A 19508-nucleotide genomic window follows, 5' to 3' on the forward strand; every position below is an offset into this window, starting at 1 on the left:
AGCGCATGGTGTTTGACCCACATATCATGTAGATTATGGAGAAAAAATAAAATGGTCCTGTAAAAGAGGAAGAGAATTTTAAAATGTTAAATTTGTTTTCTGTCAAAATGTCATGTTGACATTTTCCAATTAGCATGAGTAAGCTGGAGCTCGAAAAATCACAGAACTGGAGTTTTAATCATATAAATGCATGCAGTCCCACTGATTTGCCAGCAGACAATTTTGCACTAGGAGAGCTAAGAAAATGGATCGTTTTACACTTCATCTTCTCTTTTGATTTAGTATTTCAAATTGGAGGCCTTGGATGCAGTCAGGATTGGAGGAGATTTCTCCCGAACCCCAGGGAAACAGACACACATGCTCATTTAACAACTAATTGATTTATTTAATGATACAAATTTCTTTCTACTGCTTGGTTTAGCAGAGAGAAGTTGAGAAACAAAATTAGCTTATTCTTTAAAGTTTAAATGTTTTCACAAACAACTTTTACTTCAGAAAATATAAAATTTACACACAAAAACTACATTTAAAAGAACAGAATCATGACAAAGCAACAAAAGGGAAGGGAAGGGAGTACAGGACTGAATGTCTACAAAGGCGAGAATGGGGCAAGGTTAGGAAGGCATCCCACCTGCACACCTCGGTATCTGAAGTCTGATGAGTGATAAGAAACCGAGTACAAAAAATAAGAATTACACCTTTATTTTAAACCATGTCTCTTATAATAATGAATATCTGAAAATTCAGTAGACCACATATTTAATATGTGAAATATATATTTTGCCCCTTCTGGGACATTTATTGGAGTGTTGTACATGTGACCCGTGCATGCGTTTTTCTACAGACAGCCATCAGCAATGTCTCTGATGTCTCTCCCCAGACTTTAGTTGTCCTTTGAATGTAGCACAATTTCTTGGTTCTCAGAAGCAGGCTTCTTGGCCAGGATGTATTATTTTTCACTACATATAATTCCATAATGGGAAACTGAGGTTCTCAGTGGTTCCTAGAACTTTTATTCACGTGCACTAGTTTAGTACCACATTAAGGTCTCCACTGAATATGCCAATTCCCTATTTGTTATTCCCTTTTGCCCTTTACAACCCACGCTCCAAATCTACGACACAGCACATGAACAGCTATCTGGAATATATAGTCCTTTCAGCTACCTTGAGGAAACTGCAGAAATACTTAGAGAGCACATGCTAAAGGCCACCTGAGCCCAGAACAGAGCTTTAAGTGATAACTAACTTTAGATATCTTTAAATTCTGCTGCTTAGATATTGAAACATTGAAATTTTGCTTCCTGCACATTTAATGTACTGAACCTCAATAATGGAAGAGCTACAATGTCTGCAAAAACACACGGGCACATGGGAGAAAATAATTTTTAAAAAAGGGCCAATTATTTGAAAAGGCTCAATGACACTGCTATTACTCAAGTGTGATCACTACTGTGATTGATAACCTAAAGAGAAAATTAATAACTGTACTTTTCAAACCATATAGAATATACACTTGCGTTTTGTTACACACAAAAATGGTGGGAGGTCTAATTTCTAACTGTCAGTTTCAGTGTCACTTACAACAGCGCAGTTCTCCCCAAGTGTTTCCAATCTCTTTTATCATACCATAATCCCTGGTTAAATCTCTTTTATTACTTTCTTGTTCAGAGAGCTAACAAAACATCCAATAATGCTTCGGAAGACTCTTTTCAATGGACAATTGCAGTTCTCTGGATGGGTGAGTCACATTCTTGACTCAAATGAAGCCTCAAGCTGTTGAGATTCTGGCCCTCCTCCAGCTGAACAAATTATTGGAAAACTCATGTTGACTTTGTTTTTTTGTTTAACCACAATTGCAGTGCCATTGCAACCTCACACTAACTGCTCTCATTTTAAATTAATCCCCTCCTCCACAAAACAAATAACAAAACTTGGTAGTTCAAAGGCGGGTGAAAGGGAGGAAGGAGATTAAAAAAAAAAATCCAGTGTGTGTGGGGAGGAAATACTTTTAAACAATCCACAGGTATACATTAAACATTTAACAGCAAACCTTCACTTGTGTATATTAATTTATCAGACGATCCCTTGGGACCTGCAATACAATAGCTTTGCATCATTACTATATTTAAATCCACTCAAATACTAATTTAAATTAGGAAAACAAAGAAACTGCTCCTTGGGGAACATGTTTATTGTGTTTGAGATGATACACTGGGTGCTCTCTGAGCTACAAAGGGGAAAAAGGAAATCCTTTCATTACAAACTGACAAAGGTAAAAGTTAAAACAGTTTTCACAACAGCATGTACCACATATTGGAAATAGATCTGGGTTTAATACAAATGACATAATTCCTAGTAATCTACAGCTACCTTTAATAACTTCATACAGATAATGAATTAGGCTAAAATGCACTATAATATTTGGTTGACTTCAGGAACAGTATCCTTAGTACATCACAAAATACATTTTGATATCCCAAAGAAGCAAGACTTGCAAGTAGGCTTTTTAAACATAACTAATCTACAGCTACAAAGTTCTACTCCAAATAGCATTTACCTTTTTAGGGGGCAGTATCCCAGTCTTCAAAAGGATAAAAGCAGAGAGTAGAATCAGTATAACATATACACAGAAGTCCGTATTGTAAAGGCTATAAAGATTTGTTGCACACTGTAAAGTTGCTTCCCACACCTTCACAGATAGTTTATGTCATTTATGTTGCATATCTCTTGGTCCACTGTCTGGCTATCCTGTCATGTTCTGCTCTGTTGGTCAGGTACTGAGTGGCTATGCTTCCAACCAGAGGATCAGCTATAATGATTTGGGGTAAAAGGAGAGGAAGAAGGGGAAGAAAAATGATATTAGACATCACTCTATTAAAAAGGTGACATTTTAAAAAGTAATTTGCTTCCCAATATATCCTCTTTATTAGGTCAGACATTGATAGAATGTGTAGTAGACGCAAGACATTTTTCAAGAACAAACACCCAAAGCCAGAACGAATAGGAAAGATTTTAATCTGTTTTGATTACCTGCACAATCCAACATTCTATTTATTTAAAAGATAGGCCAACATCTGTGTTACCATGTTACAGCTTTGCATTTTAGCTGATGGTCTGAAAGACACCTACAGGCTAGGAATTGTGTAAAACCAGAAGCTGCCCAAGAACCATTTGCCTCTGGAACTATTTGATATTATGCAATACAAATATTTTCACATTTTAGAAATGTTAAGCTAAAAAAAAATGACATGCCAGAGAAAGCCAGACTACTGCTAAGCAGATTCCCAGACAAAGGTGACAAAAGCATGACATATGAAAGATTTCCTCATGACCCCCTTAAACAGTTGGTACTTTCAAGTTTACTAAATACCACAGTCACTTACGTTTTCTACACAGTTGTATGCCAGCACTGTAGAAGGAAGCCTGTAAAGTACCTCCTGACAGATCTCTTTTAGACTGTGTCTACACCAAAACAAGAAGGACTTGTGAGTCACAGAGCCTGGGTCAGCTAATTCAGGCTCACGCTATGGGGCTAAAAATAGTAATGTTGATGATCCTGCTTGGCTTGGACCCTAGGTTCTGAAATGTCTACACTGCTGTTTTTAGCTCCAGAGCATGACCCTAAGGCACTGAGACATGCTGCATCAGGCTTCTGTTTTTTTGCAGTACAGACACAGTCTTAGTAAACCAGTGCTTCCCAAGTCTCCTCTGACCAAGGATTATTAAGATTAATTTTATTAATACAGCAGGAGTACAATGAAATCTTTCTGCCGCTGAGAACTTGTACTGGCTTTAGTGGATCTCCCCCAAACATAAGAAACTTTGAAACCAGCAAAATTGTTAGCAATTTCAACTGTTCTCTTCTGCCATCTCTCGCAGGCTCTCTTCATACACCGATACTCTATTTGGTTTCTCATATTTGTAGAGGAAATTTGAACTTCCGTCTTTGGTTTGGTAGGGTGAGAGAGTACTGGGGTTGGGTCTACCAGCATCCACAGGTCCATGGGCCAGGCCAGCACCAGAGCAGCAGGCGGCAGCCTGTTTGGCGCTGGGGCAGGAGAACCTGCCTTCCCTGGGGCAGCGTGGGGGCCAGAGTCAGAGCCACTGCTGCCCTCTATGGATAGAGTAATGGGGGAACAGTGAGGTTAAGTGTGTGTGTTGGTGGGGGTGGGGGGACAGAATTGGGCTGTGGGTAGTCAGGAATCAGGGGCCTCATTTGGTCTCTCTCAGTTTCTGCTTTGGCTCCCTGCCCTGATCAACTCACTCCCCACTCAACTCCTTTAACAACTTGAAAGGAAAGGAAAAGCAGAGCAGATGAAATGTTGTTTGTTTAAAAGGCTAGGATACAGCATCAATATTTCACCTTCTTTGCTTTTCCCCTTCTTTTATTTGAAACATCAGAGTTTAGCTTCAAATGAACAAACACAAAAAAGATGTTTCATATAACCATGCATCTCATTCACAGCATTTTCATGAATGTGAAATGCTGGATTGATAGTGTCGTGCATTACATACTGACAAACACAAAGCACTTTCACAATAAACCCTAGGAGCAAATCCAGAATAAAACCATTGATTTAAAAGGATTTATTCCAGATTTACACTGGTGTAACAGAAAACAGGACTGGCCTTATTCCTTCCAGTTTCAGTCTTGGAGTATTTTTGAAGCAGTCAGCTCTGAAACTGAAAATCTGTATTTTTGTCCATACAAACTTTATCTAAAGAGGCTGAACAGGAAGTTGTTTTTCACATAATGGTCCAGAGGAGGAGGCAATGGACTGGGAGTCAGGAGATTTGGGTTCTGTTTCTTGCTGCCTGCACTTGGACAATTCATGTCAACTCTCTGCCCATTTCCTCCCTCTGCAAAATGGGACAATGCTATTTACCCTCCACAGAGAGGGATGAGTGAAAAGAACTATATGAGAGCTCAGAACTGATTTGTGAACATGGCATTGACTATGCAAAGGCTAAAAAATATATTGCAGGGAGCAATCTTTCTACAAGAGAAATGTAGATGGCACTAAATAAACATAGGGGGTTAATCTCAAATTTCAAACATCTACTTTAAGAATGACAGGATTATTCTGCAAAGAATCATCTACTGAATCATTTTGCAGCAAAATGAGCAAGACTTCATGCATAGTAAATTAGAATTTGCTTACCAGGGTTGCAATCTGTCAAGAGAGAACAAATAGACAGCAAAACCTTTGAAATAGTCAAAGCAGGGCTCCAGTTGTCTTTCAAAATATCCAGACAGATGACTCCCTGACTGTTGATGTTGCAGTGATAAATTCTGGTACGGAAAGTAACCTAAAATTACAGACAAAAATCATTACATGCTAGCTATGCAATGTGTATTCGGTAACAGGAACAGTTCGATTATGAGGGGGCTTGTCTACACTACCTCCCTACTTCAAAGGGAGCATGGTAAGTAATGTGTCAGGAGATTATTAATTAAGTGCTATGCTGCGTAGGCAGCACTTCATTAAGCTAATTCTCCCCCGTGGCAACTCTGAAGTGTTCAACTTCCAAATGCCGGCTCGTGTGTAGCTGCAGCTAACCTGTTGGTACTTCGAAGTGCCTGGGCAACTTTTACTCCTCAAAATTTTGTAAAATTTTTGTAAAATTCTCAGGAGTAAAGGGACTTTGCAGTTGCCCAGGCACTTTGAAGAACCAGCAGGTGAGCTGCGGCTACACACAAGCTGACGCTTTGAAGTTTAACACTTCAAAGTTGATGCTGGGGAGAATTAGCTTAATGAAGTGCTGCATATGCAGCACAGAACTTCATTAATAATTTCCCAACACCCTACTTACACGCTCCCTTCAAAGAAGGGAGCTAGTGTATACAAGCCCAGGAAGACATATAACAGTGATTGCAGTGCATATGAACAAATGAACAAGGGTTTGGCGTCCATGTGCAATCTTACTTCTCTGTTCCTTCCATTTCAGTACCTAAATGTGCAACCTTAATATCCTTTCAATACTGAATTTTTGGGGAGCTTATTGCTTTTGTCATCTTCAAAGCACTTTATAAACTAAATCTTCGTCACCTCCCCATTAGACAAGCATTATTCATAAAACATTTCTATTGCAGTAAGTACCATCATCTTTCTGTTTTAATTGATTTCAGATTAATATTTGTATAGTATGGAAATGGTTTCTGTTCATACACAAAATAAGTGATAATTAATTGCTGGAGGCACAGTTTGTGGCAGAGATGAATAAAACATCTATTTCCATTTTACCATACTCTGGAATGCAAATCTGAACGTTTGAGGGAACTCATCCAACTCACATAATAACACAATCTTGATGTAAAATTTGAAATGTTCTGCAAAACCTCACTGTTTTATGCTTTTGGGGAAGTCTGAGAACGTATTATTCTTTATGTTGTAGTGTGCCAAGGAAACAAAATAAATAAACAAACAGGACACTTCATTGTGCAGTGTTAGTCATAAAAGCAATAGAATGTTAGAAACCCTTAGAAAGGGGAAAGTAATAAGAAAGTAAATATCTTAACGTATCTATATAAATGGTACTGCATATTGTGCACAGTTCTGGGTACCCCATCTCAAAAAAGAAATACTAGAAATGGAAGAGGTATGGAGAAGAGCAAGAAAAACAATTAAGGGTATGGACCAGCTTCCTTAAGAGGAGAGATTAAAAAGACTGGGTCTATTCATCTCAAAAAAGAGGTGACACTAGGGTTGTGGCCACACTAACCCCTCCTTTTGGAGTGGCTGTGGTAAAGTGGCACTTTGGAATATACTAATGAGGCACTGTCATGAATATGCAGTGCCTCATTAGCATAACGACAGCCACTCGTGCTTCGAAGCTGCGGGTTTCGAAATGCACGTCGTCTGTGTAGCCAGGGGCCTTCTGAAAGGATCCCCTGAGTTCGAAAGCCCCTTCTTCCCAAAACTAAATGGGAAGAAGGGGCTTTCAAAATCAGGGGGCCTTTTCGAAAGGCCCCCGGCTACATGGGCGGCATGTGTTTCGAAACCAGCAGTTTCAAAGTGTGTGGCTGCCATTATGCTAATGAGGTGCTGCATACTCATGGCAGCACCTCATTAGCATATTCCAAAGTGCCACATTACCATAGCCCCTCCGAAAGAACAGGCTAGCGTGGCCACAGCCTAGGGGAATATGAACAAGGCCTGTAAAATCATGAATGATCTGGAGAAAGTGAGCAAAGAATTTTTATTTACACATTCACATAACACAAGAACCTGGGGTTACCCAATACATCCATATCCCATAGAACTAGAAGGGACCTTGAGAAGTCATTGAGTCCAGACCCCTGCCCTCCTGGCAGGACCAAGAACCATCCCTGATGGATTTTTTTTTTAAATCTATTTGCTGCAGACCCCTAAATGGCCTCCTCAAGGATTGAACTCACAACCCTGCATTTACAAGACCCACCACACTATGACATTAATAAAACAAATATAAGTAACTACTTTGTAAGATTCATGGTCAATGCGTAGACCTCATTGTCAGGAGATGTTGCAAAGGCCAAAAGTATAACTGAACTTAAAAAATAGGTAAATTCATGGAGGAGAGGTCCATCAGTGATTATTATCTAAGATAGTCAGGGATGCAACCCCATGCTCTGGGTGTCCCTAAGCCTCTAACTGTTAAATGCTGGGACTGGATGATATAGGATGGATCACTTGGGGATTCCCATGTTCTGTTCATTCCCTTTGAAACATCTGGCATTGGCCCTCATCAGGAGATAGGATGTTGGGCTAGATGGACCACTGATCTGATCCAGCATGGATATGCTTATGTTCTAATGACTGTAACAACAGTAGTGGCCATGACAGCTACAGGCTGCAGAAAATGTAGGGTGATAGAGCAATTATCCCTCTGAAATGTTAACAGTGCTCTTTCTGGTGACACTGACAAGATTATGAAATTCTAAACCTGGTTTTAAAAAAGCTTTTAAATTCCTAATCCTCAATATCTGTTGGTTAATTCTGATTTCTGAACAAATACATTTTACAGTTTGAACCTCTATAATCCAGCATCCTTATGACCTGACCGGTACCAGATGAGAGAATTTGCTGGACCACGGGAGGTCATATTGTCTAGAAGCACTAACAAAACTTTCACTTCTTATTGGACTCTTAGAAGACAATTGGGGTAAATTACAGCTATATAACACTGCAGAACATAGACAGCCAGACTGGTGGCTGGAAACAAGCTTTATGGGACCGTGGAAAACTTGCCCACACCCATCATAAGTGGTCATCTAGCTAACTAAAATCATGCTGGATTATAGATGCTTCCAGACGAGCATGTTCCAGATTAGAGAGGTTGAACCTGTATTGGCATAAATTTTCATAGCATTCTGAGAGCACGCAAATGAAAACTTCACCTTAAGCTTCAGTTCATTTTGAAATGTGTGTATATATTCTTAATAATGTTACCAACCAAGAGTGCATATCTAACAAATTTCAGATACACTGGCATTTTATTATAATACATATGTAATAGGATTCTTAGCCAACTGGTGGGAATAATGTTATATTTTTATCTAAATTTATTCAGTTCTAATAGCCATTTATTTATTTGTTTATTTGTTTATTTATTTTTGCTTATTGCCAAGAAATGTAGCTGTGAAAAGAAGCTCTCTTTTATTGGAAATCATTTTTCATCTAGTACTCCTGACCAATTGTCACTCAATTCATCATTAGGAAACTTGGCGGGATGTGAGAAACAGTATGGATTCTGAAGCATACTTCTTAAAATCGCTTGCCAAGATTTTCAAAGGTGAGACTGGCACATTTTCCAGGACATCTGAATGGGGCTTGGTTTTCAGAAAGGCCTGTACATGCACCATCTGAAAATCAAGGCCTTTCTCAAAAAATTACTAGTAATTTTAAAAAAATGTGGTTACTATAAATAAAACCTTACCCTTACCTTTGGTGGCTTGAATGGATAATCAGATGAAAATGTGATATCCAGGAAAAAAACACCTCCTTCATACACAGAACCTGGGGGTCCAAGTATAGTTGATCTCCATTCATAAATGTTATCTCCTTTAGGGCCAGCACTATTTAAAATCATTGAGAGAAAGGGAGAGAATCATCTGTACCTTTGTAAATAACATTTGCAGGGATTACCTTTTTTAAATCCAGTTATTATCATAGAATTGTAAGGTGAGAAGAGACCAGTCCAATTCCCTGCTCAAAGCAGAATCAATCCCAACTACATCATCCCAGTCAGGGCTTTGTCAAGCCAGGACCTATTCCAGTCCTTCACCATCCCCCTAGGCTACGTCTACACTACAGAGATCTTTCGAAAGAAGCTCTTCCAGAAGATCTCTTCTGAAAGAACTTCCTTCGAAAGAGCGCATCCACACACAAAAAAGCAGATCAAAAGAGTGATCTGCTCTTTCGAAAGAGAACGTCCACGCAGCCCCCACTTTTTTGAAATAATGGGCCAGGGATTGAAAATGAAAACAGTTCTTTAGAAAGAAGACACTCCCTGTGGAGTGTCTACACATATTTTTTTTCGAAAGAAGCTTTTGAAAGGGTGCACTTTTCCTGAAATAGGGAAGGAAGAGCTATTTCAAAAGGAGCACCACATTTTTTCAATTTACTTTTGAAAGAATGCTTTTTGTGTGTAGACACTCCATGGGTTCTTTCGAAAGAGCTCCCTTCTTTCGAAAAATCTTTCAAAAGAACTTGCTAGTGTAGACGCAGCCCTAACGAAATAAGTTTTTTTCCTAATATCCAACCTAGACTTCTCCCAGTGCAACTTGAGACCACTGCTCCTCATTCTGTCATCTGTCTCCACTGAAAACAGCCTCTCTCCATCCTCTTTATAATTCCCCTTCAGATAAGTGAAGGCTGCTATCAAATCCCCCTTCAGTCTTCTCTTCTGTAGACTAAGTAAGTCTAAATCCCTCTACCTCTCCTCATGAGTCACGTGCTCCAGCCTCCAAATAATTATTGTTTCCCTTCACTGGAGTCACTCCAATGCGTCCACATCCTTTAAATAATGTGAGGGAAGGGGGACAGAATTGGACACAATATTCCAGATGTGGCCTCACCAGTGTCAAATAAAGGAGAATAATCACTTCCCTAGATCTGCTGGCAGTGCTCCTACTAATGCAGCCCAATATGCCATTAGCCTTCTTGGCTACAAGGGCACATAGTTGACTCATGTCCAGATTCTCATCCGCTGTAATGCCCAGGTCCTTTTCTGCAGAACCTGCTTAGCCAGTCAGTCCCCAGCCTGCAGCAGTGTTTGGGACTCTCACATCCTAAGTGCAGGACTCCAGATGTGCCCTTGTTACACCTCATTAAATTTCTCTTGTCCCAATCCTTCAATTTGCCTAGGTTAGGGGTGAGCAACTTTTTATGCTGGGGCCTGCAATTAGCAGCTGTCTCTCCATTCCCCTGCTCCTCGACCCTGGAAGGGATTGGTGTTCTCCCAGAAGCGATGTACTGCTCTCCCTTGGTGGAGGCAGAGAAAGCCCCTGGGTAGGATGTGTGTGGAAAAGATTAGATGGAACATTGGTCTGGGGTGAGATTTAAAAAAATCTCAGTGAAACACACAAGCCCTATGCTGGGGAGCCAGGATAAAGGGGATTCTTCCCGCCCCACTGTGCACACAGTCTCCTGGCTCGCTGCCATGCAGGGGATGTGGGGAAGCTCCCTAGAGCAACAGCAGCAGTATGGGCAGGGGCAGGCGCAGTCCAGTGCACCACAGGTTACCTGAATGCAGCCAGGCAGCAGGGGGGAGGGGGCAGAGGCAGCCCCACTGCCCAGCAATGGCAGCGCAAGGGCAGCTGGAGGACTCATGGGGGCAGGCTGCACATCAGGCTCTGTCTGCACATGGGGCAGGAGCAGGGTTGGATGCTGGGCTGAGAGGAAGGGGAAGGGGGCCAGCAGCAGCACACATATGCCCTGGCTCACCGTTCACAGCTAGTGAAAGCAGCTGAGGCGTGTGCCTCACTTGTACTGACTTTGTCCTTTGCTAATAAAAATGCAGCCGCGGGGGTTGCAGCTTGAGGACTTTGCTGTGCTTCCCCCGATAAAATCTGGCAACCACCACAAGGGGGCACGTCCCCCACTTTGCACCTCCCTGGTCTAGGACACTCTGAACCCTATTCCTACCCTCCAAAATATCTGCCTCTCCCCTAGCTTAGCATCATCCACGAACTTGCTGAGGGTGCAATCCATCCCCTTGTCCAGGTCATTAATGAAGATGTTGAACAAAATCTGCCCCAGGAATGAACCTTAGGAGACTATGCTTGAAACTGATCAGCAACCAGACATTGAGCCATTGATCACAACCCCTTGAGCCCGATGACCAAACCAGCTTTCTATCCACCTTACTGTCCATTTATCCAATCTATACTTCTTTAACTTGCTGGCAAGATACTGCGAGAGACTGTATCAAAGTCCAGGTATTTCAAATCCACTGCCTTCCCCATATCCACAGGACCAGTCACTTCTTCATAGAAGGCAATCAGGTTGGTCAGGCAGGACTTGCCTTTGATGAATGCACGTTGACTATTTCTGATAACTTAAATATCTAATACTGATCATTTATTTGACTTCAGCAGGTGCCAAACTTCTCGCAGACTTCAATCGGGATTATTGCTTAAAGCTATTCATTGTGCTTAGGTACCAAGCTGAAGCAGGACCTTAATGCTTGTGAGTGCATTGGCAACAGAAAGGATTAACCATTCCATGTATAGGTAATGCAGTGGATTCACTGTACTATCTCTGTATTAAACACAAATCCTATCTTTGAGTTCTGGAGAACGTAGCTGCAGTAGCATCTGTGTTTGTCTGAGTTACGTGGAATACACATAGCAAAGAAATTATAACTCACACATCCACTGGATCTAGAGCATTAGAAAAAACCCCACACTCTATATTCCCTTTATAAATTTTAAGATTAATATAATAAATAATTAATATAGTACAAGCTTTATTATCCAGCCTCCCCCAGGAACTGGGGAGGCTGGATAATAAAAAGGTGTGGCAGCTGGCCTCTCTCTGCCCCCCCACCTGGGCAGTGGGCAGCCAGCCCCGCTCTGCAACCTCGGCCAAGCAGCAGGCAGCTGGACCTGCTCCGCCCCCCCAGCCAGGCAATGGGCAGCTAGCCTTCTCTGCTGGCCACCGGTGGGCAGCTGGTCAGCTCTGCTGGCTGTGCCTGGGTAACTGGTTCAGAGCAGTCAGCACCAGCTGGTCAGCCAGCCCTGTAGCAACTGAGACAGCTGTCCCCGGCTGGGTAACCAGCCCTGTAGCAAGCTGGAGAACCGAATGTGCTGGTTATCTGGGTGCTGGATAAACATGCTTCTACTGTAGACGGTTTGATTTAGAGATTGTTAAGCTCCAACAGGTGAACATATTGTTTGTTTGTAGCCACCTATAAACACCATCTATGGATGTACTTAACATCCAACTGTAACACATACCTCTCAAGTCTGTAATATCCCTGAACAATTTACAAAGTTATTTATAAAAGTACCTAAGGGTGTGATTCAGTTTTGTAGTGTTGAGATGTTATGTGTTTGATATCACTTGTTTAGAATGATACAGAATAATTTTCATGTGTTACATTGGAAAGTTTAAGGTTTTCTTCGGGGGTGGGCAGAGATGGAGAATCCAATCTATTTTAACAGAGCACTCCCCTCATTAATAGGAACCCATATAGTTACATAGCTGTCTTACTACATGCTGCATGTTTTCAAAATGGTAACTCAGAGCCATTTGCTTGGGAAGAGCATGTTACAGAGGGAAGAAGGGAAGAACATGTTACAGAGATTTTTTGGCAGCTGTCAATATTACAAAACTGTTTAGGAAATAATGAACTAGCACAGGGGCCTCAAACTTAGGGCCAGTGCCAGTCCCAAATCCTCCTAGCAAGCCTGCAGGCTCGGGGGGAGGGCGGGGGGGCATTCTCCCCCAACAAGTCTCCAAGCCCGCCTGATGGCTGCGCACTCCTCCCCCGACATCCCCTGGCTCCACCTCTGGGTGATTAAAAACCTGCTGGAGGCTCCTGCTGCCACCATGACAGTGCAGTGAGGTCAGAGTGGCTTCTGGCCTCCAGCTGCACAATGCTGGCGTGTCCCAGGGCCCGGGACACATGTGTGCAGAGCTGTTCTCTCCATCGGTGCAAGGTGTGAAATCATTAACCCAGTCTGTCACACTGACTACCTACCAGTGATGCCAACTCTTCTGATTGGATCACAAGCGTTCTGGAAATTGGGGTGCTTTTTTTTCTCATCATGCTGGGCTCCCCCGTCCCTGACTAGGGAAACCAAAAGTGAAACCCCGTGGCCCCGCCCCACTGGCTGTGGAAGTGTGTCAGCTTATCTACCTCTCTGGCTAGTGCTGTTCATTGTAGTGGAGGCAGCCAGCATGGCTATCCGGACTGTACGGTGCCCCCTGCAGCTGGGACTATGTGGGTGCTGGGGGCCTAAGTGCTGGTGGGAGCCATGCATGGTCCCCAAATGCTACTTGGCATCCTCCCCAGGCATCAGCCATGCAGGCCTGATTAGGGAAATGCTCAGTCTGTAGATGGACTGAGGGCTGGGAGTTTGAGACCCCTGAACTAGCATTTTCCCAACCGCTGGGATGTTAGAATTAGCACGATACAATCTGAGTATCTGTTTACATCCCTTCTCAAATATCCAAAACAAAACTATTTCTCCACAGAGCAGGCATTGATTTGAAAAACATAAGTACCCTCTCCAAGAAAGTAATGTAAGGTAACATGCAGATTCTTCTCCTGACAAGATCCATACTGCTGGCTGGGCAAAGTAAGATAGCTCAAAAGATTGCAGCATGAGCACTCGTGTTTTACTATAAAACAGTTTCTTCCCTGCTTTCATACTCAAAAGAGGAACTATTTCATCATCATCATCATCATCATGCACCCACACATCCTGGGTGATAAATGTGGGAGTGTTTTTTTAGACAGGACATTCCAGAGACAACCAAATACTAATCTGAATTATGAATTATTTTCCAGTTAAAATTCATAGCTTATTCTTGATGATTGTTAATCAGTCAGGCTATCGTTACCCTGATCCAAACCGCCAGCAGCAGTATGCAAATGGATGGCCTCAAAAATGCAAATGGCTGCTCACTTGCATATTCACTCACAAGCAGATGCCGCTGCCAGTACAAAAAAAGCTGTGTAAAAGTGGGTCTGCCGGCAAAACCTCCTCTTTGTTAGCAGCGTCTTATGCCTGATTTTTTCCAGGCATAAGAGGCTGCCAGCAAAGGGAGTGTGGGGGGGGGGTTCCTCTGGCTGACCCACATTTACACAGCTATTTTTGTGCCGGAGGCAGTGTCTGCCAGTGAGTGAATATGTAAATTAGTGGCTATTTGCATTTTCAAGACCGCCTTTTTGCATACTACTGCCGGCAGTTTGGGTGAGTGTAACTGTAGTCCCATTGTTTTATATACCAAATACTTATTTTGTTTCAGGCCTTTTCTTTATACGACAAAAATAATCAGAAACTCTAGCTAGCATTTTAAAATATATTTTAAAAATCATCATCATATTTTTGGCAAAGTATTCTCCCTTTGCCAAAAATACAAGTAGACAGCTTCTAGGTTATAATTAACTTTTCTTTGTTAAAAAGAAAATAAATACTACATTGAAAGTTTGGGCCTGTGAACCTTCACCATGTTTTTTTTTGATTTGTAAGCCATGTACAAACGAGTCAACAAAACCCACAGATAACCATTATAAGTGAAAACTATGTAGGAGGATGCCAAGCAATAGTTCTTAATGTTGCAGTAAATTGTTTGTACTTCACATCACTACTGGAGATTATTCCATTCATGCTTTCCAAAAAGCAATTAGCATAGAGAACTAAAAATACTGGAGCAACAATGATAATATTTAAAACCCATATAGGCCACTGAAAAGTTTTAATTAATTCTTGATACTTATCAGACTTATAGCTAATTAATATTACGTTTGGAAACTATTAAGTGATTCAATTTTGGCATTAGCTTTAATGGTTATTTTATAGTCTAATACAGAGGTTAGAATCTTTGCCTTCTGTCAAGCTACCCTCCTTTAATACAACTCTAATTGCTGGATGGCATTCAGTCAGATTAATGAAATAGACAAATTACAATAGCCACATATTACAGTCAAATGAATCAGTCACAATTAAGTACTGTTACAGCATCTAGCTTTGAGTCAAACTGTCTGGTAATCATGAACCATCTCAGCGCAAGGATCCTATCAGTTAATAGCTCAGCATCTAAGTGCAGTAACTCTCCATTTAGTTATTTAGTGTTATCTTCTATATTATTGTTAGTCTTATATAAATGGATAAAGTTACATGTGAGGAGGAGAGTGCTATTTGGAAGGTAAGAATATTTTCAACTAAGACAGGTAGAAAGCACCCTATTGGTACACTACCACACATTCCTCTTACGGCTGAGAAAACAATGTCACAACTTCTGAAATAAGATTAAAAAAAATACCAGTAAATATACTCAGATAAAGGTGAACATTCTTCAGTCAAAAGGTTGAGCATTTTATTATTTTTAACTGAGATTGAGGACATTTCTTACAACAGATGAAACAGTGCCTGATTCACCAATGGCGTGAGAGAGAATTTAGCCTTACTAATGATTTTTGATGTGTGAAGACTAGGCTAACGAATGTAATAGCCAAGATGATACACCAGGCTATTTTCAATCATTTTTTTCCTACAGCACTAAATACAGAACAGCAGCTGGATAAATGTATCAAACTATACATTTTATTCTTTTCCGTACCTGTGGAACAAAGCACCACTCACTTCCTGGGCAGTATGCAGCTCAGACATAGCTGATGGGGTTGCTAACTTTGTATTTGCAGATAACCAAACTCCCTTGTTTTGCCCCTTCTCTGAGACCCTACCCATACCATTTCATCCCCACCAACATCACTATTTGCTCACCTCTGCCCTCACTGACATGTTCATTTTCCCCACGCTAAGGCAGCAGAGAGTTGGGCTGTGAGAGGGGATCTGGACCCTGGATTGAGGCCAGAAGTTGAGGGTTGGGGTGCAGGCAGGAGTGGGAGAGGGTCAGCTTTCACCCAGGCAAGTGGAAGATTGGGAATAGTGGAGAAGTGCTGTGGTGCACATATATATCTAATATTCTGACAACGTAGCATATCTGTGCTGTTAATTGCTATTGTCCTGCTGCCTGACCAAATTAGTTTCTGGCACATCCAAAAGTAAATTAACACACTTAACAGGAGAAGTATTTTTGGGTTCATTTCTGAATAATTATTTTGCACAACTAGGTTAAAAAAAATCAGACAAAGCAACACGGAAATAATATTTTTAAAGTGACAAGAGAAACTTATGGTTTACAGAAAATTTTACATTGTAAGTTAAACACCTGATTAATGTAATTACAGAGATTTAGCACTCAAATAAAGTTAACCCCAAACAGCTGCTTCTTAAGTATCTGCTGCTTCACTGCTGGGAAAGACCCATGATACAAGATATGTTTACTTCCAAGGCGTAATTCCCAGCCTGGGCACACACACACACGCTAGCTCTGATCAAGTTGCCTAAAGGTAGGTCCATGCTACTGCTTAATTTGATCTAACTCACCTTGCTCATGGGAGTGGAAAAGCCAACAAGTGCCACAAGTTGCACAATGTCCACACTGGTGCTTTGGTGAGAGGAGATGCTCTCCCACGGACACACCTTATGATTCTCACAGGGGCAGAGTAATTATGCTGATGGGAGTGCTCTCTGCCGTCAGCAGAGCCCATCTGCTCCAGATGTGCGACAGCAGCACAGCTGCAGCAGCCGGGCCCATGGACTGGGGGCCAGTAAAAAAGAGGGCAGTTGCCTCCAGGCTCCTTTGAATTGCTGTAACAGTGCAGCTCCAGCTGCACGCTGCTGGGAGGGAGCGGGGAGGGAGAAAAAGGGGACACAGCACTGCAGTCCCTTCAGCACCAAGGGCCAAATGCCCTAGGCACCTCCCCTTCCACCACTGGCCTTGCCCCTACCAGGCCACAGAGCTGAGCCACCCTCCCACCTTGCCCAAGGCCTTCAGTGGCTCTCGGTGGCACTGGCAGCAGCACTGCAATGTGTGCTTGTCTGAAGAACAAGCTTGAAATCTCCCTGCCTTGTTCACAAAATGCATTCAAACTGCCCACCTGGGGCCAGATGTAGGAGCCCCGACTAGGACAAGAATTTCTAAATTATCTGGTGTAAGCGGCAGTAAAATACTGTATGGTCCTGGATTCTTTTGCTGTCAGTACTACTTATCATGAGCCATTAGATCTGAAACTGAGGTACAATCCTTCATTTCATAAGGGTGGGGTAGGGTAAATAAAAAGGAGGGGTGGTAATTTACAGCCATTTGCACAAAATCAACTCTGTTCTGACCTCTGTTATGAGAGGTAAGTAAGTATTATCATATGCAGCAGCACCAACAGCCCTCATAGGCCCTGGGTCAACGTGGGAGCAGGGCTTGGTTCCGTGCCCCAGAAGGCGAGGAGGGAGGGAGGAAAGGGCATTCGAACTTCAGTGCTGCCCTGACCACGCCGCTGCTCTCCTCCCCTCCCTCCTCCATTGGCAGGCCTGATCATATGCAAAGCTAATAATGAGACATAATAAAGGGAATAAAGATTAGCTGAATACCAGGAAAACTCCCAAATAATGGGATCTGTAAGACTGTGAAACAGCTTCCACGCCAATCTCTTGCAGTTAGAATAGACACAGGATGGCTGAAGAGACCTGTCCCATCTCTGACTGGGATTCCTTCCCAACCAGGGCAATGAAAACTTCAAAAAGCACAATAAAGCAAAAGATACTACTCCATTGCTCCACCATGGCTGCCCCAGTGATGAAATGGAGAATCTCTCAGCATACTGGAATCATGGAGTGCCACCGTAACAATTTCTATGCCACCCATTCTTGTCAGGCTTGACTTCTTTACACAGTATAAAGTGGTATGATTGTAATAGCTCTGACTTGGGGCTCCTCAAATGTCAGAAATTCCTGTTAGGATGAGAGGTGAGTGAATTTAAGACATTCTGAGGTAGGCAGCGAGCAGCCTAAGCCCCAGTCACCTTCAGGCTTGAGGAAGGCAGGTGGGTGAATAACAAACAGAAAAGGCACAAGCTCCCAAGCTGCACAAAGCACAACTCTGAACCTGTCCAGAATCAGGGCCCATGGTTCGAGGCTAACAGTGTTTGCTGCATGCATGCTGCATGCTATCAAGAATGGAATTAATGTCACATTAGTTGAAACACACCACAAGATTCTTAGGATTGTGGTTTTGAGGAAAGTGAAGTGAAGAGAACTGCAATGAGAGTGCTCCCTTTTAGTACAAATTGTTTTCCTTGGTACCAGGTCAAAAATTTAAGAGACAAAGTTGAAATAACTAATTTTTTCCTGGACTTTCCTTTTAAAGTCCCATTGGTTAGGATTGGCACCTGAGCTTTGACAGGTACATCTCATAAAGGGAGCAGACAGACAGCGCGACTCTATGAAGTCAATCATAGCCACATTCTTCCTTCAGGGAAAACCCACCTTAAGGCAAGATTGTGTCTAGGAGAAACTCCTAAATCTCTTTCAAAACAAAAAGCAGTCAAGTAGCACTTTAAAGACTAGCAAAATAGTTTATTAGGTGAGCTTTCATGGGACAGACCCACCTAATAAACTATTTTGCTAGTCTTTAAAGTGCTATTTGACTGCTTTTTGTTTTGATAGTGTATAGACTAGCACGGCTTCCTCTTTGTTGCTAAATCTCTTTGTAGACAGCTCAGCCATGCTCTGTCACCATGGTTAATTGTAATGTATACAGTACTGTCAGTACTTTACAGCATCAGAGAGAGAGCTGTGTTAGTCTGTATCTTTGGGAAGAACAAGAAGCCCTGTTGCACTTTATAGACTAACAGATAACTTGGAGCATAAGCTTTTGTGGGCAAAGACTCACTTCGTCAGATGCATGATTCGGGGGGGGGGGGGGGGGGGCGTGGAGGGGCAGTTTCCAGAGGGGTATTTAAAGAGTGGGGTCCCAGTAAAAGCGAGGGCCAGAGCTGACAAGGTCTATTCAGCAAGGTGGAAATGGCCCATTATCAGTCGTATGTATCAAAAGAGGAAAAAACAAGTCAGATGAGACAAGCCCATTGTCAGAGTCTAATGGGGAGATATTAACAACCAGGGCTGAGAAGCTGCTTTTGTAAGGTGTGAGCCACCCCCAGTCTCTGTTTAATCCTTGGTTGATGGAATCAAATTTGCAAATAAATTGCAGTTCAGAGGTTTCGCCCTCCATTTGATTTTTGAAATTTCTTTGTTTTAGGACTGCTACTTTTAAATCTGTTACTGAGTGTCCAGGGAGATTTAAGTGCTGTGCTGTAGGTTGAAGTGCTGTACTGCAGGCTGTCTGTAGGTGAGGACCGGCCTGCCTCCCAAGGTCTGTGAGAGCGAAGGATCATTGTCCAGGATGGGTTGCAGATCACTGATGATGCATGGGAAAGGCCTCAGGTAGGGGC

At 42.2% G+C, this 19508-nt stretch overlaps 1 protein-coding gene across 2 annotated transcripts in view; it reads right to left on the minus strand.

Moving 5' to 3' along the window:
* Positions 1-364: 364 nt before the first annotated feature.
* UBE2E3 (ubiquitin conjugating enzyme E2 E3) overlaps positions 365-19508 on the minus strand; it is a 106028-nt gene continuing 86884 nt past the window's right edge. Inside the window, exons 4-7 of one of the 2 annotated variants that reach the window (XR_012646366.1) lie at positions 8928-9060; positions 5165-5312; positions 3386-3464; positions 365-2811 (exon numbers count right to left, since the gene is read on the minus strand). Coding sequence is in view for 1 of the 2 variants with exons in the window: in XM_075000825.1 (XP_074856926.1) it covers positions 2714-2811; positions 5165-5312; positions 8928-9060 (379 nt within the window). In the remaining variant the exon portion in view is untranslated. The remainder of the gene's footprint in view (positions 2812-3385; positions 3465-5164; positions 5313-8927; positions 9061-19508) is intronic. The other variant, XM_075000825.1, reaches the window with a different exon arrangement.

This window comes from Carettochelys insculpta, chromosome 8 (assembly GCF_033958435.1).
Source record: "Carettochelys insculpta isolate YL-2023 chromosome 8, ASM3395843v1, whole genome shotgun sequence".
Lineage (NCBI taxonomy): Eukaryota > Metazoa > Chordata > Testudines > Carettochelyidae > Carettochelys > Carettochelys insculpta.